This window comes from Lampris incognitus, chromosome 15 (genome assembly GCF_029633865.1).
Source record: "Lampris incognitus isolate fLamInc1 chromosome 15, fLamInc1.hap2, whole genome shotgun sequence".
Lineage (NCBI taxonomy): Eukaryota > Metazoa > Chordata > Actinopteri > Lampriformes > Lampridae > Lampris > Lampris incognitus.
In genome coordinates, this window is record NC_079225.1 from 12,078,438 (window position 1) to 12,100,257 (window position 21,820).

General features: G+C 48.1%; 1 protein-coding gene across 1 annotated transcript in view; it reads left to right on the plus strand.

The window, feature by feature from the left end:
• LOC130125550 (regulator of G-protein signaling 6-like) overlaps positions 1-21,820 on the plus strand; it is a 186,334-nt gene that overhangs the window by 96,533 nt on the left and 67,981 nt on the right. Inside the window, exon 2 of the mRNA XM_056295135.1 lies at positions 18,269-18,365. Within this exon, the coding sequence (XP_056151110.1) occupies positions 18,269-18,365 (97 nt within the window). The remainder of the gene's footprint in view (positions 1-18,268; positions 18,366-21,820) is intronic.

Genomic DNA, 21,820 nt, shown 5'->3' on the forward strand with positions numbered 1-21,820 from the left:
ACGGGCGTCTTTACCCCGTGTAGTGTGACGTCTGGGTAGCCCCCATGACACCCCAACGAAAAGTCTGGCACGCCAGAATATCTTGTATTTTCCTGTCTAGTCTAGTCCGACATCTGTGACGTGTTGCTTGACGTTGACCAATAGGGTGACAGCGTGCCCTCTCGTGCGCATATGTAGGTGTGGCGGAGAGAAACAAACATGGCGGAGAGAAAGCGGTGCCGCCGTTGTTGCCGTCAGGTGGAGCGACGAAACCGGGGAAAGGTTCGCTGAGCGGCGACGACAGCACCCCTGACTTTTTGACGTTTCGTCGAGGGAGTACCACGATAAGTCAAACAAATCAAGACTAAATGTTGGCGAGAAATATCGGCGGCACTTCCAGCAACTCCGTGAGTAGCCGGTTAAGCTATGCTAGGTTAGCATTCCCCAGCAGCGCTAGCCGCAACGGCGCCCACAGTTGTTTTCTTTTTTCCGTTTCGGAGTACAGGACCTCCAGCATCACACACTGTTTCTTTTTCCCTCAGTTCTCAGATTTTTTTTTGTTCATTTCACTCAGCAAGTTGAACACAAAGAACAGCTTTTTAGACAACACAAGGGTTACATGCTGGCTGTACTGTACCATCAGCTAATGACAAACCAGGGGCTGTGGTGTACACACAACAACGTGAAAGAGTCTTCCTGTGAAGCTGGTAAGGCAGAAACGTCAGTCCAGAATGCAGTTGTTCATAGTAGTTGCAGTGGTATGGTAAAGAAGCACAGGTTTTAAATGGAACCTAAAATTCTTCCAGTAATTTGGAATCTCTAACAACATCTCACAAACACATCACCAATCACATCTCATGTCGGTCAGTGGGGCGGAAGTCAGGTAACTTTTTAATTCTCTGCTTCCTGCTGCATTTCCGCGTCATTACTCCCACAGATAACAGCCCTGCAGCTGAGGTAAGCTTCCTCTAGCCCTCTGCATGGACTCCTGCAGCTCCGGATTGGTTCGCAGCACAACCGTTCATCGACCATCCAGGTCAGCTGCACTGACATATTTTCCAGATGGCAGTTTGGTCAACGATGAGCTTTTCAACCGCCTACACAGTGTTTCTGTAACCGTGATTGACAATTTCTTGACCCTCTTCCCTGATGACCTATGAACTCGCGCAAGATTTTGAACGGCAGCGTACGATGACTGGTCAGAGTCATACTTGTAGTGTTGCCAGGCTCCCAGTCAAGGCGCGGCAATAATTTATGGCTCTATGATTGGCTAATCTGACGTGGTGACCATCGTGAAAGACAAAAATATTGTGTAGTCTGGTCCCAGTTTAAGTTGCTAGTTTTTTTTTACCGATGAGGTTCAGAGGGCTAAGGTTTAAGAGTCACGGTTCACTACTGCTGGAACATATGACAAGTCAAGTCAATTTTATTTGTATTGCCCAGTATCACAAATTACAAATTTGCCTCAAGGGGCTTTACAGTAACACAACATCCTGTCCTCGCATCAGATAAGGAACAACTCCCTAAAGCAACAAGGTGATTTTCTTATGCATGTCTGTTAAGTACTGAACAGTTACTACGGATCGGTGCCTTTTAAGTACACCATTCCGAAACCGAAGCGTTGTCATATTTCTTAGTTATGTTTCCAGTGTTTACTGATGTGGGATTGGCACTGTGATGTGTCACTCTGTTACTTGAAGCCTGGTCCAGTTAGAATTTTGTGGTGTGTAATACCACAGTCCTCGTGAATTGCTTTGGGATGATGATGGCAACTTGACATGCAGAGGAATGTTCCATGCACCGATGAATGCATTGTCATTAAATTTCCACTGAGAGCCACATCCGCCCACAGCCAGATGCACAGTGCTGCTGTCAGGGTCACAAAGCCCTTGTCTCTGACCCTCAGACATGAACCTCTGTGCTCTGCGGGAAGATTGCTTTGAGATCTCGGCTATGAGTCAGTGCACTCACTCAAAGTAAATGTCAATTCATTTGTTGTGTTGTGTGCTTCATATTTTGGAGTATGTGGATGTTTACAGAATGAGCATGGACCTATATGCGTCTGTTTGTGTGTGTGTGTGTGCACGCACACGCGCAACTGTTTGTATGAGAGAAGGTCTTACTGTGTGGCACACATTGTCGGGACGTACACTGTTTGATCCATCCATCCATCCATTATCCGAACCACTTATCCTGCTTTCAGGGTCGTGGGGATGCTGGAGCCTATCCTAGCAGTCATTGGGCAGCAGGTGGGGAGACACCCTGGTCAGGGTGCCAGGCCATCATAGTGCCCCCCCCCCACACACACATACACGCATTCACACCTAGGGACAATTTAGTATGGCCAAGTCACCTGACCTAAACGTTTTTGGACTGTGAGAGGAAACCGGAGCACCCGGAGGAAACCCATGCAGGCATGGGGAGAACATGCAAACTCCACACAGAGGACGACCCAGGATGACCCCCAAGGTTAGAGCACCCGGGGTCGAACCCAGGACCTTCTTGCTGTGAGGCAACCGTGCTAACTAACCAATGGGCCACCATGCCGCCCACTGTTTGATCCAACTGACTAAATTTGATAATGTCCATGAAAGGAATATGACCTTTGTGGGGTTGATCGTCCTCTTTCCAAATCAGGGGGAATACTAATTTCCTGCGAGAGATGTTAGATTCTGTTTACCACATCTCAAGGCCTCTTGTTGCTGTAACCTTACAGTAGCACACAGTCACGAGCCATGTGTGCCTGGACTTGATGAAACACTTTCCATCACAGACAAACCGCATGATCACAGCTTTTGTGTTGTGCACTTCATACAAGTCTTTAATATCATATCAAACATCTTAATGCTTCTTTTGCGATGTGCAGATGTTAGAAAATGTCCCAAATGCATACACGGTATTTCATATTACCTGTTTTGGAGACTTTCCTAGCTAACGATAAGCATTATGCCATACGTTATATTAAGCATAAGCAAGCCCGTAAGTTTGCTGCTTTCGCTATTTGTACCCCTTATCTAGCCACACACATAGGTATACACTCACATAAACTCGTACACAATATCACAACAGATGAAGAGAATTTTGTATTGAATATTTTTTATGCACATCGTTTTTGAGGATATTAAGGGTCAGCATTATTTGTTGCAAAAAAATGTCAGTCCCTGTGGTGGTATTAGGTGTTAAGTTGCATATGAGGGTAGACATTAAGAGAAAGTACTGTCAATATGACAAGGCAGCACACGGGCGGCACGGTGGTGCAGTGGTTAGCGCTGTCGCCTCACAGCAAAAAGGTCCTGGGTTTGAACCCCGGGGTTGTCGGACCTTTGGGGGTCATCCCAGGTCGTCCTCTGTGTGGAGTTTGCATGTTCCCCCTATGTCTGTGGTGGGTTTTCTCCGGGTGCTCCGGTTAACCCCACCATCAAAAAAAAAAGAAGAAAAAGACATGCACATTAGGGTTAGTACACCTGTCTGTGCCGTTGACTGAGGCGTGGCAAGACCAACTGGAGTTGGTCCCCAACTGGGTGCTGCACGGCGGCTGCCCACTGCTCCTAGCTACACAGCTAGCATGGGTTAACTGCAGTGCATAATTGGCAACAAAAAGTTTGTGTTGTTTCTTGTGGTACCCCTCTGAACCTATATTCCAACATTGCTACCTTAAATCACAGTTTTAGGGTGTACTCATACTAGCAGAGCCATACCGTGCCTGAGCATGTTTGACCCCCAAAGTCTAGTTTGTCTGACTAGTGTGATCCCTCCATAGCGTGCTCCGGCACGGTTCAGAGTGCCATGACCTAGCCCGTTTGAAGATGTGGGCTCGGGCATGGTTCAGCTGGACTTGGGTATGGTGCACATCTAGTGTAATTGCTAACCATGCCCAAACATGGAGCTTGAACGCTATGGCGTCAATTATGTGACTGTCCTATTTAAAGAACCCTGCGGCAAAGGGATCACTGTGGTCTATGGCAGAGGTGCAGCGTTTGCTGGAAATGTGGGCGGACGAGAGTATACGGGAACAACTGGATAAAACATAGACAAACTGGGAGATTGCTGAGCCAGTTGTGTAAGGTGATCCATGCAGGGGGTTGTTTGTTGGTTTTCAGGGTATGGTTTCATCAAGTATGGCCGTAGTGGATATGCTGCATCACCACCGGCACACCTACTCCTGCAAACCTGTCTGTGATCTTAAGGAACAGTGTACCACTCTGTGTCACTCTCTTGTACAAGGATGAATTGCTGAACCCTCTGGCATCATGGACTTCGCCAGGCCAACCCACATTGATGTCCCAGAACCAAAGCTGATGGTCTACCACACCTTGCAGGATGACAGAGTAGAAACCTTTACGGTTGTAGTAGTCTGCTGGGTTGTCAGGTGGAGCTAAAATCCCAATATGATTCCCATCAGTTGACCCTCCACATTGCGGAAAACCCCACTGGTCTCAGAAACCTTGAATAATAACTTTGACTTCATGTTCAGATGGTGTTCAAATGAGGGAAAGCAACTTGTTCACAGTTACAGAGGCAACATAATTGGCTATAGCGACTGCGGTCGACTGACCAGTCTGAAATAAATGGCAGATGGTTCTGAACTCCACATTTGTGGCCAGTCTCCAGATGCATATTGCCATGCACTCCGAGGGCTGATGGAGCAGCAGCGATGGGAGCCGTCGGACCCTCCCTTGACAACTGACCCGGTGTTCCCGCAGTGTCAGCGGCCCTGTGTGTACCTCTATCCATACGCTTGATTTTTTTTTTCCGGGGGGGAGGGTTCTCCCCCTTTCTCCCCAGTTGTATCCGGCCAATTATCCCACTCTTCCAAGCTGTCCTGGTTGCTGCTCCACCTCCTCTGCCGATCCGGGGAGGGCTGCAGACTACCACATGCCTTCTCCAATACAAGTGGAGTCGTCAGCCGCTTCTTTTCACCTGACAGTGAGGAGTTTCGCTGGGGGGACATAGCGCGTGGCAGGATCACACTATTCTTCTGTTCCCTCTCCCCCCTTAACAGGCGCCCCGACTGACCAGAGGAGGCGCTAGTGCAGCAACCAGGACATATACCCATGTCCAGCTTCCCACTCGCAGACACGGCCAATTGCGTTGGTAGGGATGCCCGACCAAGCCAGAGGTAACGCGGGGATTCGAAATGGCGATCCCTGTGTTGGTAGGCAATGGAATAGACCACTACGCTACCCGGACGCTCCATACACTTGATTAATCATGCTGTTGTGTCTGTCAGCTGTGTGTGTGTGAATATGTGGCCACCGTGCCAGGCTGTGTGATGCTGTTAATGTTGGTCTTGGTGCTTGTAACATTACCTCTGATGATGTTTAAGCCTTGTATGATTAAAATGTGTTGCATTCAGGCAAGTATAGTTGTAATTGCCTATCTTGGTTAAAATTTGTGTTTCAGAGCCTATGAAGTGTGATTGCTCTTGGACGGGCTAGGCCCACCTGATTTTCTCAGTGCCCACCCAACACTGTGATTTCTGCCTATGCTACAGCTCTAAGGGAAAATTCTGACCAGCTTGTTTAAATAGCGCTATTTTATCACATGTATCCACTTCCGGTGTGGGAGGATGGCGGCGCAGACTCGTGTTTGCGGCGGCCTCACCCAGTGCCGATTAAGCGGTGTCTTTGTCCACACCTACGTCTTAAGTTTTTGTCATCTAATGAAGTTTTTAATTTGATCGTCAATTTCGCTTGGCTAGAAGAGCTGGCGCTGGATCGGCTGAGAGAGCTTGGCCTGCTGTGTCCGGTGGGCTTGAGGAGGAGGCAAGCGGGGCAGGCTAAGCTAACTGCTAGCCTACGGCACTGTCCGAGAGGAGACACCGAGGCAGTCTGGCGGCGGCCTCACCTAGTGTCGACTGTGCGGTGCTTTTGTCTGCATATGCATTTGTGTCATCGTGTGGAGTGCGGGGGCAGGTGTGTCTGGCTGACGAGCTGGTGTTGGATCGGCTGAGGGAGCCTGGTCTGCTGCATCCGATGGGCCTAAGGACCACGGCCCTGCCTGGAGCTGCGCCTGAAAAGGAAACACTGAGAGCAGTCTGACAGGACGTGGAAGCGGGGCAGGCTAAGCCAACTGCTAGCCAGTGCAGACTGGCAGTTCTGACAGTCATCCTGGCTGGCATTCGTTCTCTGAACAGTGGAGTTTTTGGACTGTGTTGTAGCCTACTGGGTGGACTGCGTGGTGTAGCCTACTGGGTGGACTGCGTGGTGTAGCCTACTGGGTGGACTGTGGTGTAGCCTACTGGGTGGACTGTGTTGTGTAGCCTACTTGGCGGACTGTGTTGTGTAGCCTACTGGGTGGACTGTGTCGTGTAGCCTACTGGGTGGACTGTGTTGTAGCCTACTGGGTGGTCTGTTGTAGCCTACTGGGTGGTCTGTGTTGTGGTCTACTGGGTGGACTGTGTTGAAGCCTGCTGGGTGGACTGTGTTGTTTAGCCTACTGAGTGGACTGTATTGCAGCCTACTGGGTTGTTTGTGTTGTAGCCTACTGGGTGGACTGTGTTGTGGTCTACTGGGTGGACTGTGTTGTAGCCCATTGGGTAGACTGTGTTGTGGCTGTTTTTGCTTTGTTCTCTCTGTTTTTGTATGTTTTTGGTGGTGTTGTTTTTGGATATGTTGTTGTCTTTTGTGTTGCACTGCTGTTGGCTGGGGGAAACTGAATTTCGTTTTGTTTTTTTTGTTTTTTGTTGACCAATTTTTTCCTCATTCCTGATTCCTGATGTAAAAGCAGCTGAAAATAGATGTTTTAAGTGCCGTGAAAGCATGGAAATGCTACAGTCCACTGACAACAAAATCCACCCCAAAACTAGGCAAATCTTATTTCCCACAACGTCCCCCTCCCCCAAGTTTTATTCTATAATTTTATAGAATAAAATTATAGAATAAAACAGAGTACAACAACATGTACGACCTCTGGCTTTCTAATCTTTACAGTTGAACTGATCATGATGTGTATAGGCGCAGCCTGAGGCTCCATAGAGAACGCTGTAGGTATCACTCTGCAGGGGCAGTGGGACGCCACAGGGGACACACACACACACACACACCTCACTGCTGTTAGCGCCCACATTACAGAGCCCAGATGGTATAGGCATGAGAGAGAAAATGTCTTTCCACTTGATGCTCCGTCACGGTTCAGGTTATGCAGGGTTACTGTAGTGACGTCACTGCATGCTAAGTAGAGCCACTGAAGGGAATAAAATTGCCAAGTGGTATAATCGGTGTCAAACCCAAAGGTGACAATAAAGGTTATACAAATCCACTCACTGGGCCACATGCGATTTGAGCTCATCACAGGCCGAAACCATTCCATGCACATCTGATCCTGGAAATGAATAATGAAGGTATTACTCACCCTGCAGTCAAGCGTGTAATGCTTTCAATTAGACTCCTGCCATGTTCTCGCTTGAGGTGGGCCGAATATGGGGGAGATTGATTGTTCTTCGCCCAAACAGAAGCTCAGGCTTAAGAGGAGTTTACTTGGATTTGAGCTTGCTTTGGGTTTTGAAGTATTCACGTCTCGGGCGGCTTCAAGGTCCTTTTTAACCTCTGAATTTTTCTAAGGTAGGGGACTGGCTGCGAGAGTAGACAGACGATGACAAGATGAACATAGCCCTTAACTGTTATTTACGGAGCCCCTGAGTGGTCAAATCATGTTTTTTCTACTTCATGGGCTGGTTTTACTAAATCTTTACTCGTTTGTGGTCACATCACCCCCCCCTCCAATTGTACTTGGCCAATTACCTCACTCTTCCGAGCCGTTCTGGTCGCTGCTCCAACCTCTCTGCTGGTTCGGGGAGGGCTGCAGACTACCACATGCCTCCTCCCATACATGTGGAGTCACCAGCCGCTTCTTTTAACCTGATAGGGAGAAGTTTCACCAGGGGGGCGTAGCACGTGGGAGGATCATGCCATTCCCCCCAGTCCCCCCCCCCCCGAATAGGGAAACCTGACTGACCAGTGGAGGCGCTAGTGCAGCGACCAGGACACACACCCACATCCAGCTTCCCACCCGCAGACACGGCCAATTGTTGTCTGATGCTGCATAGCTATGTTCTCCCCTTTCTCCACCTTGCAGTCTCCAATCCCTTTCCTATAGCACCCCCTACATGAGATATAGTCCACCTGTGTGCACTTACCTCCACTCTTAAACATCACCCTGTGTTCCTCTCTCTTCTTGAAATATGTATTCACCACAGCCATTTCCATCCTTTTCGCAAAATCCGCCACCGTCTGTCCTTCCACATTCCTCTCCTTGACACCATACCTACCCATCACCTCCTCATCACTTCTGTTGTCTTGACCAACATGCCCACTGAAGTCTTCCCCAATCCCCGCTCTCTACTCCTTGGGCACACTCTCCACCGCTTCATCCATCTGACTCCGGAATTCTTCTTTCTCCTCCATCTCACACCAAACTTGCGGGGCATATGCGCTGATAACATTCATCATCACACCTTCAATTTCCAGCTTCATACTCATCACTATGTACGACACTCTCTTCACCTCCAACACACTCTTGACATACTCTTCCTTCAGGATTACCCTCACCCAGAGCCTCCGGGTAGCTTTGCAGTCTATTCCGTTGCCTATCAACATGGGGATCGAATCCCCGTGTTACCTCCGCCCTGGTCGGGCGTCCCCGCAGACACACTTGGCTGTGTCTGCGGGTGGGAAGCTGGATGTGGGTGTGTGTCCTGGTCACTGCACTAGCGCCTCCTCTGGTCGGTCTGGGCATCTGTTCGGGGGGGGGACTGGGGGGAATAGCGTGATCCTCCCACGTGTTACATCCCCCTGGCGAAACTCCTCACTGTCAGGTGAAAAGAAGCAGCTGGCGACTCCACATGTATGGGAGGAGGCATGTAGTAGTCTGCAGCCCTCCCCGGATCGGCAGAGGGGCTGGAGCAGTGACCGGGAGGGCTCGAAAGACTGGGATAATTGGCCGGACGCAATTGGGGAGTAAAAGGGGGGCCCCCCCCCCAAAAAAAGAATTACCCCCACCCCCTTCTCCCATCCGCACCATTGTAGAAGAGTTTGAACCCGCTTCTGATGCCTCCTGCCTTACTCTCCTTCCCCTTCCACCTGGTCTCTTGCACACACAACACATCAGCCACCTCTCTCCGTTTACCAGTCATAGTGCCAAAAATCAAATTTCTGGCTCTCACCTCCACACTCCTAACCCTCCTCCTCTCCCGCTGCCTCTGGACATGTCTTTCCCCTCTCCTTCTCTTTCACCCAACAGTAGCATAGTTTCCACCGGCACCCTGCTGGCCAACAGTACCGGTGGCGGTCATTGGTAACTTGGGCCCCGACTGATCCAGTATGGAAATCTGATTTATGATCCACATATTTGATTTGGCAAAGGTTTTACACCGGATGCCGTTCCTGACACCACCCTCCCCGTTTATCCGGGCTTAGGACCGGCACTAAGAATGCACTGGCTAGTGCATCCTCAGCGGCTGGGTCCACAAACAGACCCTTCTCGGAAGAATCAGTCAACTCGGTGGAGTGGGTGGATTCAAAGGTCTGGACTCAGGCAAAGTCTCTCCTTGACTAAGCACTTCGGGAGGGGGGGGGCTGTTCTGGCTGATATTCTAGACGGCGGCTGTTGTTGCCCTCGTGGTAGTGAGTCAGTTGTTTTCTGTGGAGCCATCGTAGCCACTAGCATGTTGGGAAAGCAGCTGCTCTTGATGCATTTTCTCTGGAAATAGATGGCATGGGTTACACCCTGTAAACTGACGATATGAGCGTGGTCACAAACAAAATCATGCACATTCGTGCACACACACACATACACACATACACCATACACAGAATAAACTTATACTGAAAGACACACATCCCCCGTTTAGTTCATGGAGTAAGTAAACCAGATTTTCGCCCCAAAAAATAACAATATGAAAGATTTTGTGGTTAAAAATGGTCATCATTTCCAGGCTCACACACCCTTCTAAGCACTTGAACGTCTGACTTATCGTCACGCAGCCGGCTGTAAAAGGGAAGCAGCTATCAAAGCAGAAAAGAGTTCTGTGATGTGAGCTGCCGTCTCCCTTTCCTTTTGTTGTCAAGTCGACTGTCTAAGTGTTGCTTGTCAGTGTGGAAGTGCCACTTTATGCGCAGAGGAACGTGCTCTAATCCGCGTGATTGTGAAGGGTCCCCGAAGATACCGAAGGCAGTCAGATATGCTGAACTCACTCCGGGTGCAGCCCAAAAACGGTGAACAGACTCGCAATTATCCATCCGTCCATCATCCAAACCGCTTGTCCTGCTCTCGGGGTCGCAGGGATGCTGGAGCCTATCCCAGCAGCCATTGGGCAGCAGGCAGGGAGGCACCCGGGACAGGCTGTCAGGCCATCACAGGCCTGCACACACACACACATTCACACCTAGGGGCAATTTAGTACGGCTGATTCACCTGACCTACATGTCTTTGGACTGTGGGAGGAAACCGGAGCCCCCCGGAGGAAACCCACACAGACATGGGGAGAACATGCAAACTCCACACCGAGGACGACCCTCAAGGTTGGACCTGCCCGGGGCTCGAACCCAGGACCTTCTTGCTGTGAGGCGACCGCGCTAACCACTGTGCCACCGTGCCGCCCTGCCAGTCTGGCTTGTGCACAGCTGTGTAGTCTCACAACGACTCTGCTCAAATTTCTCCAACTCCCTTGAAACCCAGGCGAATCAATACGGCGAGCAGCATCATAATCTCTTGAGCTCGGTCTCGGAGATATATGAAATCTCATTACCAGTTAATAAATTAGATTTAGGGAGAGTATATAGGATAACATGACAAAGTCATCCAGATTTGAAATCATCTTGGCCCCGGAGCGTGTACGCTGCTTTGAGTCAGGGGGCTGCATGGAAATCGTTTTCTGCTCGCGCTGTTGTGGGCCCGCAATATATATGTAGAACCGTTGTAGGGTTAAAGGAAGGATGGATGGATCCAGTTTAAAAATGACAACGCGTGGTATTCGATCCGATCAAGACCGTACTTGGGTTTCCATCACAAAAGCTCAATCTGTTCAGCGAGACAGCTAAATGTCTCATCGCAGCCGTTGTTTTCATCACATAAACGGATCAAATATCCCATCCCCGAATCCACTGGCGAAATGTCAGTCATCCTTCTGCTCATTTTCCATCTGGCCTTCAGCCAGACCGCCATCGATCTGCCGGTGTGTAACTGCCAGTGTGAGGAAGACTCACAGCTCTACGGTTGAGGGGAGGTCGTTTCTACTATTTTTCTCACAAATTGTTTCCCCAGTATCTCCCCGGCAGACAACCCTGCACCTCAGTGCCGTCACTGACATTTTCCCTCCCTGCAGGAGGTATAACCGCTTCATCACCGCCAGAGAGATTGCCCTCTTTGTCTCATCTCCAATTGATTTTTCTTCCTGCCAAGAAAGTCCTAGAACCGGCGTCGAGGGTCAGGAATTCAAAGTATAAATATTGTTTTTTAGTTGCTTTTGTTGGCTTCTCATTCACACCGTGTTTTTGCGTGAATGTCGTCTTGTTGCAGCTGTTAGTCATTGTGACCACTTACCGTGTGGTTGTGTGACTGAGCAAATATGCCGGTACTGACTTTGTTTGGACCAGCTCCCCCTGGGTAAAATAGTTTCTTGCTTTGATGCTGTTCTCCTTCGCTGGCCTGCAAAGGTGAAAGAGGTGTGCCTGTAAAAGGGTGGATAAGATTAAGGACAACATGCCGGATGGGGCGGCACGGTGGTGCAGTGGTTAGCGCGGTCGCCTCACAGCAAGAGGGTCCTGGGTTCGAACTCTGGGTGTGTGTGTGTGTGTGGGCCCTGTGATGGACTGGCGGCCTATCCATGGTGTCTCCCCCCCACCTGCCGCCCAATGACTGCTGGGATAGGCTTCAGCATCCCTGTGACCCCAATTAGGGTAAGCGGCTTGGATAATGGCTGGTGGACAACATGCTGGACAGGTTGCTGCTCTCGTAGCGACAATTCAGAAGATCCTTGTTTGGTAGCAGTTTAGTTGAAGGGGTTTGCATAAGACTGACATGACACCGTCATAACCATGACATGACACCTGTCATGAAGTCAAGTCAAGTTTATTTATATAGCACATTTAAAACAACCACAGTTGAACCAATGTGCTGCACAGGCTTAAAATACAATATAAAATAAGTGACACATATGAATATAAAAATATATGTAAAAAAAAAATAAATATATATATGAACATGAATTCAATTCAATTTAATTTATTGTCATTAAAAACAATGTGCAGGCACCTACATGAATGTTTTTTTCCCCCCATTTTGCTCCCCAATTGTATCCGACCAATTACCCCACTCTTCTGAGCCGTCCTGGTCGCTGCTCCACCCCCTCTGCCGATCCGGGGAGGGCTGCAGACTACCACTTGCCTCCTCCGATTCACGTGCTGTCGCCAGCCGCTTCTTTTCACCTGACAGTGAGGAGTTTCACCAGGGGGACGATCACACTATCCCCCCCCCAAACAGGCACCCCCCGACCGACCAGAGGAGGCACTAGTGCAGCGACCAGGACACATAACCACATCCGGCTTCCCACCCGCAGACACGGCCAGTTGTGTCTGTAGGGACACCCGACCAAGCCGGAGGTAACATGGGGATTCGAACCGCCGATCCTCGTGTTGGTAGGCAACGTAATCGACCGCTACACTACCCTGACACCCCGGAGGAACTTCACTTTAAACTTCCCGTTAACGGCGTTATTCTTCTGCATTTGGCTGCTGTGGTGAAAATGAGAAATTTGATGGATCGTGTAGGTTTTCGTGGGGCATGAGAATTTGTAGATTAGACGTTGTCTTACATATGCTAGAAATAGGATGTATCAAAAAGGACGTATGTTTGCAAATCTCACTGCAGCTTTACACCAGTGTGAGTCAGTAATGACAGCAAGTAAGTAGATAGGATAACTGAGCAGCTATTTATTGTAGAAAATAATATTGTGATATACAGTAACAAAAATATACTGTGCCATGCCTATTATGATGTCAGATTTAACAGACATGCTAACATATGCTACGCATTAATATCTCAGTTGGGTATTTATCTTGACAGAATCTACTACTACTACTTTCGGCTGCTCCCGTTAGGGGGCGCCACAGCGGATCATCCATTTCCATCTCTTCCTGTCCTCTGCATCTTCCTCTGTCACACCAGCCACCTGCATGTCCTCCCTCACCACATCTATAAACCTCCTCTTTGGCCTTCCTCTTCTCCTCTTCCCTGGCAGCTCCATATTCAGCATCCTTCTCCCAGTATACCCAGCATCTCTCCTCCACACATGTCCAAGCCATCTCAGTCTCGCCTCTCTTGCTCTGTCTCCAAACCGATCTTGACAGCTTGACAGTTATATTGACAGAATATAGAGTTTAAAAACCGGCGGTATTTTTATAGCAGTGAAATCCAGGTCGTTCTCGTGTTGAGAATATTTGGAAAAATCAAGCCATGATTGCCCATTGATAGCATGCAGCAAGTCCACTGCAATCTACAGCAGCTTGTGTCCGCAAGTCGTATTCATCCCCTTTACTCTTCGACGAGCAAGAGCTACGTTGCAAAAGATTATCTGAAAATGTATATTTTTCACCCTTTTTACATTCAAAAACTTAAAATCCCTTTTAACACCTTGAAAACAATGTAAAGCGAGTGTAGTAATGGGAGTGTAGCAATGGTACGATACTCACTCTTGGCACCCTTTAACCTGGTCAGATGAGAGAGGGAGGACGTGTTGGCCTCTGCAGAGTCTGTGCCCGGAGGACCAGCCGTCATGTGTCATGTCTGAGGGGATCATCGCCCATAAGCTGTGAAGCTCACCTCCCACCGGCTGCTCACATCTGTCCACCAGCCAGGGACGAGGCTGAAATACATTCCAGACCAGGTCTCCGGTTAACGGTGGCTGGATAGTGGTGGGGCTTAGTGGATGAGAGGCTGATTGTTGATCCTAAACCCTATCTTTACTTTGCTGGTTGTTGGCTTGTTCCCGGCCAGCAACATCAGGATGTGCTCCACCTCAGGCCTGACAAGGTGTCTGGCATCTTCAGCACCTCTTAGACCGTCCCGAGCATGGCACTGAGGTGCTGCCAAAGAACCGGCATTTACAGACAGACAGAGCCAGCACTAACATTGATCAGTAGTGCTGTCAGTGCTGCTTCTTTGGCAACACCGAAATCAATCATCCGTTATTAATGTTGTCATCTGCAGCTGTGTTTATGTCACTATGCTACATGGGTTTTTTTTCTCCCCAATTGTATCTGGCCAATTACCCCACTCTTCTGAGCCATCCCGGTCGCTGCTCCACCCCCTCTGCTGATCCGGGGAGGGCTGCAGACTACCACATGCCTCCTCCGATACATGTGGAGTCGCCAGCTGCTTCTTTTCGCCTGACAGTAAGGAATTTCCCCAGGGGGACGTAGCGCGTGGGGAGGTTCACGCTATTCCCCCCCAGTTCCCCCTCCCCCCTGAACAGGTACCCCGACGTACTAGAGGAGGCGCTAGTGCAGCGACGAGGGCACATACCCACATCCGGCTTCTCACCCGCAGACACGGCCAATTGTGTCTCTAGGGACGCCCGATCAAGCCGGAGGTAACACGGGGATTCGAACCAGCGATCCCCGTGTTGGTAGGGAACGGAATAGACCGCCACGCTACCCGGATGCATGCCACATGGTTTTTAACCTGGTGATGTCAGAAAACTCACTAAAATGGGTTTAGTTACTCTTTAAACTTCTTAAATCAAGTGGACTTGTGAGGCAGAGCCGGTGTTAAACGTTGGGCATCGAACTGCAACAGAATCAGAATACTTTATTCCTCCCTGAGGGGGGGGGGGGGGGGCATGCGGCCAAAGTTATTTTGGCATTTGCAGCAGTTACTTTACATCGGGTTTGACAACTATTGTAGTCATTGCTGGTTATTACAAGACACTATGTGAATTAAGTAGCTGGCAGGTGTGACTGTTGTTAGTGACAAGGGGAGGGGGTCATCACAGACTGCTGCAGCTAATGGCCTCGTTAGCAGTTTACCGCTGCACTGATGATACATTGTATCCACATGCCCCCCTGTTACTTGCAGGAAGCAGACAGAAAAGCTTCTGTTGCTCCTGTGGGTGAGGGAGGTGAGTAATAGACATTCTGACAGCTGCCAGAGCAAAAGTGGGGGGGTGAAGGGTTGAATACCCAAAATGTTGTAGATTTGTTCACGTTGGATAATAACGGGGGGGCGGGGGGGGGGCTTGGCTGGGTTGCTGCAGGGTGTGTGGATTCGGGCGTTAACCCTTCATCACTTTGAAACGGCTCCTTAAGGCGTTGATGTAAATTAGAATTTGCTCTTAGTCGACTTGCCCCATGCTTTATTCAGACTAGCACTCCCCAACATTATTCACCCCACCAACACCAAGAAAATCATTTGGTGGAATTCCCGGCTATGGTGAGGAGAGCTGTTCCTATTGGTCAATATGGCTAAGGTTGGATGGTACCACTAAAAATTATGGGATGAATCAACCATCTGTGGAGAGAAAAAATCCACTCAGCATTATATTAATATGAATATTTGTTTTCTCCCCAATTGTATCCAGCCAATTACCCCACTCTTCCGAGCCGTCCCGGTCGCTGCTCCACCCCCTGCTGCCGACCCAAGGGGGGTTGCAGGCTACCACATGCCTCCTCCAATACATGTGGAGTCGCCAGCCACTTCTTTTCACCTGACAGTGAGGAGTTTCGCCAGGGGGATGTAGCACGTGGGAGGATCACACTATTCCCCCAGTTCCCCCTCCCCCCCGAACAGGCACCCTGACCGAACAGAGGAGGCACTAGTGCAGCGACCAGGACACTTACCCACATCTGGCTTCCCACCTGCAGACATGGCCAAGCCGGAGGTAACATGGAATGGGATTCGAATAGGGCGATCCCTGTGTTGGTAGGCAATGGAATAGACCATGACGCTACCTGGACGCCCCATTAATTTGAATATTTAACCTAATTTACACAATGTTTTCATGAGGAATTTTTGTGTAAATGTGTGTCGATCGTGTACAGCAGCCTGATTTTATTTCAGGAGATTTACATTTTATGAAGGTTGGTAGTATTCTGGATTACAGTTTATAAAGGTTGGTAGTGTTCTGGATTACAGTTTATAAAGGTTGGTAGTATTCTGGATTACAGTTTATAAAGGTTGGTAGTATTCTGGATTATGGTTTATGAAGGTTGGTAGTATTCTGGATTACAGTTTATAAAGGTTGGTAGTGTTCTGGATTACAGTTTATAAAGGTTGGTAGTATTCTGGATTACAGTTTATGAAGGTTGGTAGTGTTCTGGATTACAGTTTGTAAAGGTTGGTAGTGTTCTGGATTACAGTTTATGAAGGTTGGTAGTATTCTGGATTACAGTTTATGAAGGTTGGTAGTATTCTGGATTACAGTTTATAAAGGTTGGTAGTATTCTGGATCACGGTTTATGAAGGTTGGTAGTGTTCTGGATTACAGTTTATGAAGGTTGGTAGTGTTCTGGATTACAGTTTATGAAGGTTGGTAGTATTCTGGATTACAGTTTGTAAAGGTTGGTAGTATTCTGGATTACAGTTTATGAAGGTTGGTAGTATTCTGGATTGCAGTTTATAAAGGTTGGTAGTATTCTGGATTGCAGTTTATAAAGGTTGGTAGTATTCTGGATTACGGTTTATGGAGGTTGGTAGTATTCTGGATTACAGTTTATAAAGGTTGGTAGTATTCTGGATTACAGTTTATGAAGGTTGGTAGTATTCTGGATTACAGTTTATAAAGGTTGGTAGTGTTCTGGATTACGGTTTATGAAGGTTGGTAGTATTCTGGATTACAGTTTATAAGGGTTGGTAGTATTCTGGATTACAGTTTATGAAGGTTGGTAGTATTCTGGATTACAGTTTATAAAGGTTGGTAGTATTCTGGATTACAGTTTATAAAGGTTGGTAGTATTCTGGATTACAGTTTATGAAGGTTGGTAGTGTTCTGGATTACAGTTTATGGAGGTTGGTAGTATTCTGGATTACAGTTTATGAAGGTTGGTAGTGTTCTGGATTATAGTTTATGAAGGTTGGTAGTATTCTGGATTACAGTTTATAAAGGTTGGTAGTGTTCTGGATTATGGTTTATGAAGATTGGTAGTATTCTGTATTACAGTTTATGAGGGTTGGTAGTATTCTGGATTACAGTTTATAAAGGTTGGTAGTGTTCTGGATTACAGTTTATGGAGGTTGGTAGTATTCTGGATTACAGTTTATGAGGGTTGGTAGTATTCTGGATTACAGTTTATAAAGGTTGGTAGTGTTCTGGATTACAGTTTATAAAGGTTGGTAGTATTCTGGATTTGCGTTAAATGCTTTGACACGCGACTGGCTGCCCTGCATTTTAAACAAACTCTGCAGGCTGACAGGGTCAGAACGTTGTTTATGACACGGCGTGCCATGGTGCCGCATGAATGATTTGCGGTGTGCCCCGTAACCCTGTTGAGGCTGAAAATGTTGTCTTCCCATGTCTGTTCAGAGCCGGACAGGGAGTGTGTGTGTGTGTGTGTGTGTGTGTGTGTGTGTGTGTGTGTGTGTGTGTGTGTGTGTGTGTCTTTCTCTAATGTGATCGCTTTAGGTAGCCAGGTGTTGGACATATGTGGCCAACTTTGCCCCCCCCCCCCCGCCATCTCTCCGGCGCTGACTACCTCTTCCTCTTTCGGCGCGGTGCTCGGGGTTTGATTGGGGGTTTATATATAGCCTAGTTGTGTGGTACTTGTGCGAAAGCTGTCTCCAAAGCGACCGAGCTCCCTCTCTCTCTCCCCACGCTTTTGGAGCGAAGGAAAAAAAGAAAAGAGGGAGAGAAAAAAAAGGTGTCTGTGAGGAGGGTGGATAAGAGCGGGCGGGGGAAAAGGCACCGGAGTGCGGTCTGTACTGATTACCTCACCGTAGAGGGCGCAGCGTGTTTCATTAGCGTCCTTGTGGTGGGTTTAATGGGCTTTGGACATATGCATGTCTGTGTGTCTCCACTAATTGATGCATCTATCCAATGAATGCATCCGACGGCAAACATTTACTTTTTGCTCTCGTATCAAGCTGTTGGACGGGGGGGTGCACATTCACGCTAGTGTCCAAATGTAGTTTGTAGCCCTCATAGTTCATGAAATACATAATTCAGCTATATCTGTGGTATGACTCACTCTGATTGGAAAGTGCAAATGCTCGCAATTGATTAGTTTATTTTTTCCTGCATCCCTCTCGGTCCCTCTACACCCCCCCACCCCCCGCCTCTCTCTCTCTCTCTCTGCTGCAGATAGAGGACATTGTGTCACGCATCCAGGATGAAACAGAGGGCGTGCCTATTAGAACGGTCAAGAGTTTCATGACTAAAATTCCCAGTGTTGTCACAGGTAAGAAACCGTACGGAGGCGGAGGGTGAGAAAATGTGTGTGTGTGTGTGTGTGTGTGTGTGTGCGTCCAGGTGGCATGGCGGTCTATTCCGTTGCCTACCACCACGGGGATCCGGGTTCGAATCCCCGCGTTACCTCCGGCTTGGTCGGGCGTCCCTACAGACACAGTTGGCCGTGTCTGCGGTTGGGAAGCCAGATGTGGGTGTGTGTCCTAGTCGCTACACCAGCGCCTCCTCTGGTCGGTCGGGGCGACTGTTCAGGGAGGAGGGGGAACTGGGGGGAATAGCGTGAACCTCCCACACGCTGCATCCCCCTGGTGAAACTCCTCACTGTCAGGTGAAAAGAAGCGGCTGGCGACTCCACATGTATGGGAGGCATCTGGTAGTCTGCAGCCCTCCCCGGATCGGCAGAGGGGGTGGAGCAGTGACTGGGATGGCTCGGAAGAGTGGGGTAATTGGCTGGGTGCAATTGGAGAGAAAAAGGGGGAAAAATTCCACACAAAAAAAAGAATGTGTGTGTGTGAGCAAGCGTGCACCTGAGTGGGAGTAAAACGCACAGTTTGACAGGCACTTCAGCATACAGACGCAGCCTGGGTCAACATCAGTGCTGGATGTTACTGCAGTAAATCAGAAATCAGAAACACTTTATTTGTCGTTTCATTTCATGCACTTGCACACATGAAAAGAAACGACACATGGTTTCCCCCAGTCCACAGCAGTGCAACACAACGACAACAACACACATCCACGAACTACAAGAAGGCCACAGGGGAAAAACAATCAGTCACAATTTTGACTTTTAAAAGTTGTTGCCCTTAACCTGCTCCCCAAGGGCCGTCGTTTCTTCCCACAAATTATGAACACCTAAAACGATCAAAGTCCTGAGTTAGACACACTTTTTAAAAACATGTATAATGAAAGAACGACCAATGTCCAATGTGTACAAAGGAAAAACGATCACAGTGTCGCTGGCGAGGTCCTGGTCAGATCACATGACCAGATCCCCCCCCAAAAAAGATATAAAATCAAACCATAATTTTATGTGAAGTCTGTGAGAGCGTTTTGGATCATTAAAATTGATTTTCTCAAAAAACAAAAAAGTGACTGTGATCGTTTTTCCCCTGTGGCCTTCACATATATCCAAACTAACACATATATCTAAACTAACACATATATCCACACTAACACATATATCCACACTAACACATATATACAAACTAAGACATATATACAAACTAAGACATATATCCACACTAACACATATATCCACACTAACACATATATACAAACTAACACACATATACAAACTAACACATATATCTAAACTAACATACAGTGCATCCAGAAAGTATTCACACCCCTTCACTTTCCCCACATTTTGTTATGTTTAAGCCTTATTCCAAAATTGATTAAATTCCTTTTTTTCTCATCAATGTGCACACAATACACACAATACCCCATAATGAAATAGTGAAAAAGGTTTTGTAGAAATTTTTGCAAATTTATTAAAAATAAAAAACTGAAATATTGCATGTACACCCTTTGCTATGACACTCAAAATTGAACTCAGATTCATCCTGTTTCCACTGATCATCCTTGAGATGTTTCTACATCTTGATTGGAGTCCACCTGTAGTAAATTCAATTGATCGGACATGATTTGGAAAGGCACACACCTGTCTGTATAAGGTCCCACTGTTGACAGTGCATGTCAGAGCAGAAACCAAGCCATGATGTCAAAGGAATTGTCTGTGGACCTCCGAGACAGGATTGTATCGAGGCACAGATCTGGGGAAGGGTACAAAAAAATTTCTACAGCTTTGAAGGTCCCGAAGAGCACAGTGGTCTCCATCATTTGTAAATGGAAGAAGTTTGGATCCACCAGGACTCTTCCTAGAGCTGGCCGCCCAGCCAAACTGAGCAATCGGGGGAGAAGGGCCTTGGTCAGGGAGGTGACCAAGAATCCGATGGTCACTCGGACAGCGCTCCAGCATTCCTCTGTGGAGATGGGAGAACCTTCCAGAAGGACAACCATCTCTGCAGCACTCCACCAATCAGGCCTTTATGGTAGAGTGGGCAGACGGAAGCCTCTGCTCAGTAAAAGGCACATGACAGCCCGCTTGGAGTTTGCCAGAAAGTACCTAAAGGACTCTCAGACCATGAGAAACAAGATTCTCTGGTCTGATGAAACCAAGATTGAACTCTTTGGCCTGAATGCCAAACGTCACGTCTGGAGGTAACCAGGCACCTCTCATCACCTTGCTAATACCATCCCTACAGTGAAGCATGGTGGTGGCAGCATCATGCTGTGGGGATGTTTTTCAGCGGCAGGAACTGGGAGACTAGTCAGGATTGAGGGAAGATGAATGGAGCAAAGTACAGAGAGATCCTTGATGTAAACCTGCTCCAGAGCGCTCAGGACCTCAGACTGGGGCGAAGGTTTATCTTTCAACAAGACAACAACCCTAAGCACACAGCCAAGACAACGAAGGAGTGGCTTCGGGACAAGTCTGTGAATGTCCTTGAGTGGCCCAGCCAGAGCCCAGACTTGAACCCCATTGAACACCTCTGTAAAGACCTGAAAATAGCTGTGCAGCGACGCTCCCCATCTAACCTTACAGAGCTCGAGAGGATCTGTAGAGAAGAATGGGAGAAATACCCCAAATATAGGTGTGCCAAGCTTGTAGCTTCATACCCAAGAGGACTTGAGGCTGTAATTGCTGCCAAGGGTGCTTCAACCAAGTACTGAGTAAAGGGTGTGAATACTTATGTACATGCAATATTTCAGTTTTTTATTTTTAATACATTTGCAAAAATTTCTACAAAACCTTTTTCGCTTTGTCATTATGGGGTATTGTGTGTAGATTGATGAGAAAGAAAAGGAATTTAATCCATTTTGGAATAAGGCTGTAACGTAACAAAATGTGGGGAAAGTGAAGGGGTGTGAATACTTCCCGGATGCGCTGTATATCCAAACTAGCACATATATCCAAACTAACACATATATCCAAACTAACACATATATCCAAACTAACACATATATCCAAACTAACGCATACTATATCCACACTAACACATATATATCTAAACAACAAAAAAAATCACTGTCCAGGAGAACGAAATGCCAGCCAGGATGACTGTCGGAACTGCTGGTCTGCATGGGCTAGCAGTTAGCTTAGCCGGCCCTGCTTCGGTGTCCCGTCAGACCGCCCTCGGTATTTCCTCTTTGGGCACAGCTCCGGTCAGGGCCGTGGACCAGTGGTCCTTGGGCCCACAGTACGCAGCAGACCGGGCTCCCTCAGCTGATCCAACACCAGCTCTCCAAGCCAGACACCTTCGACACACCTCCCTGCACTCCACACGACGACACTAAAAACACAGTCGAGGCTAGGCGAGGCCGCCACCATACCGCCCTCGGTGTTAGGGGAACTGCTGGTCTGCATGGGCTAGCAGTTAG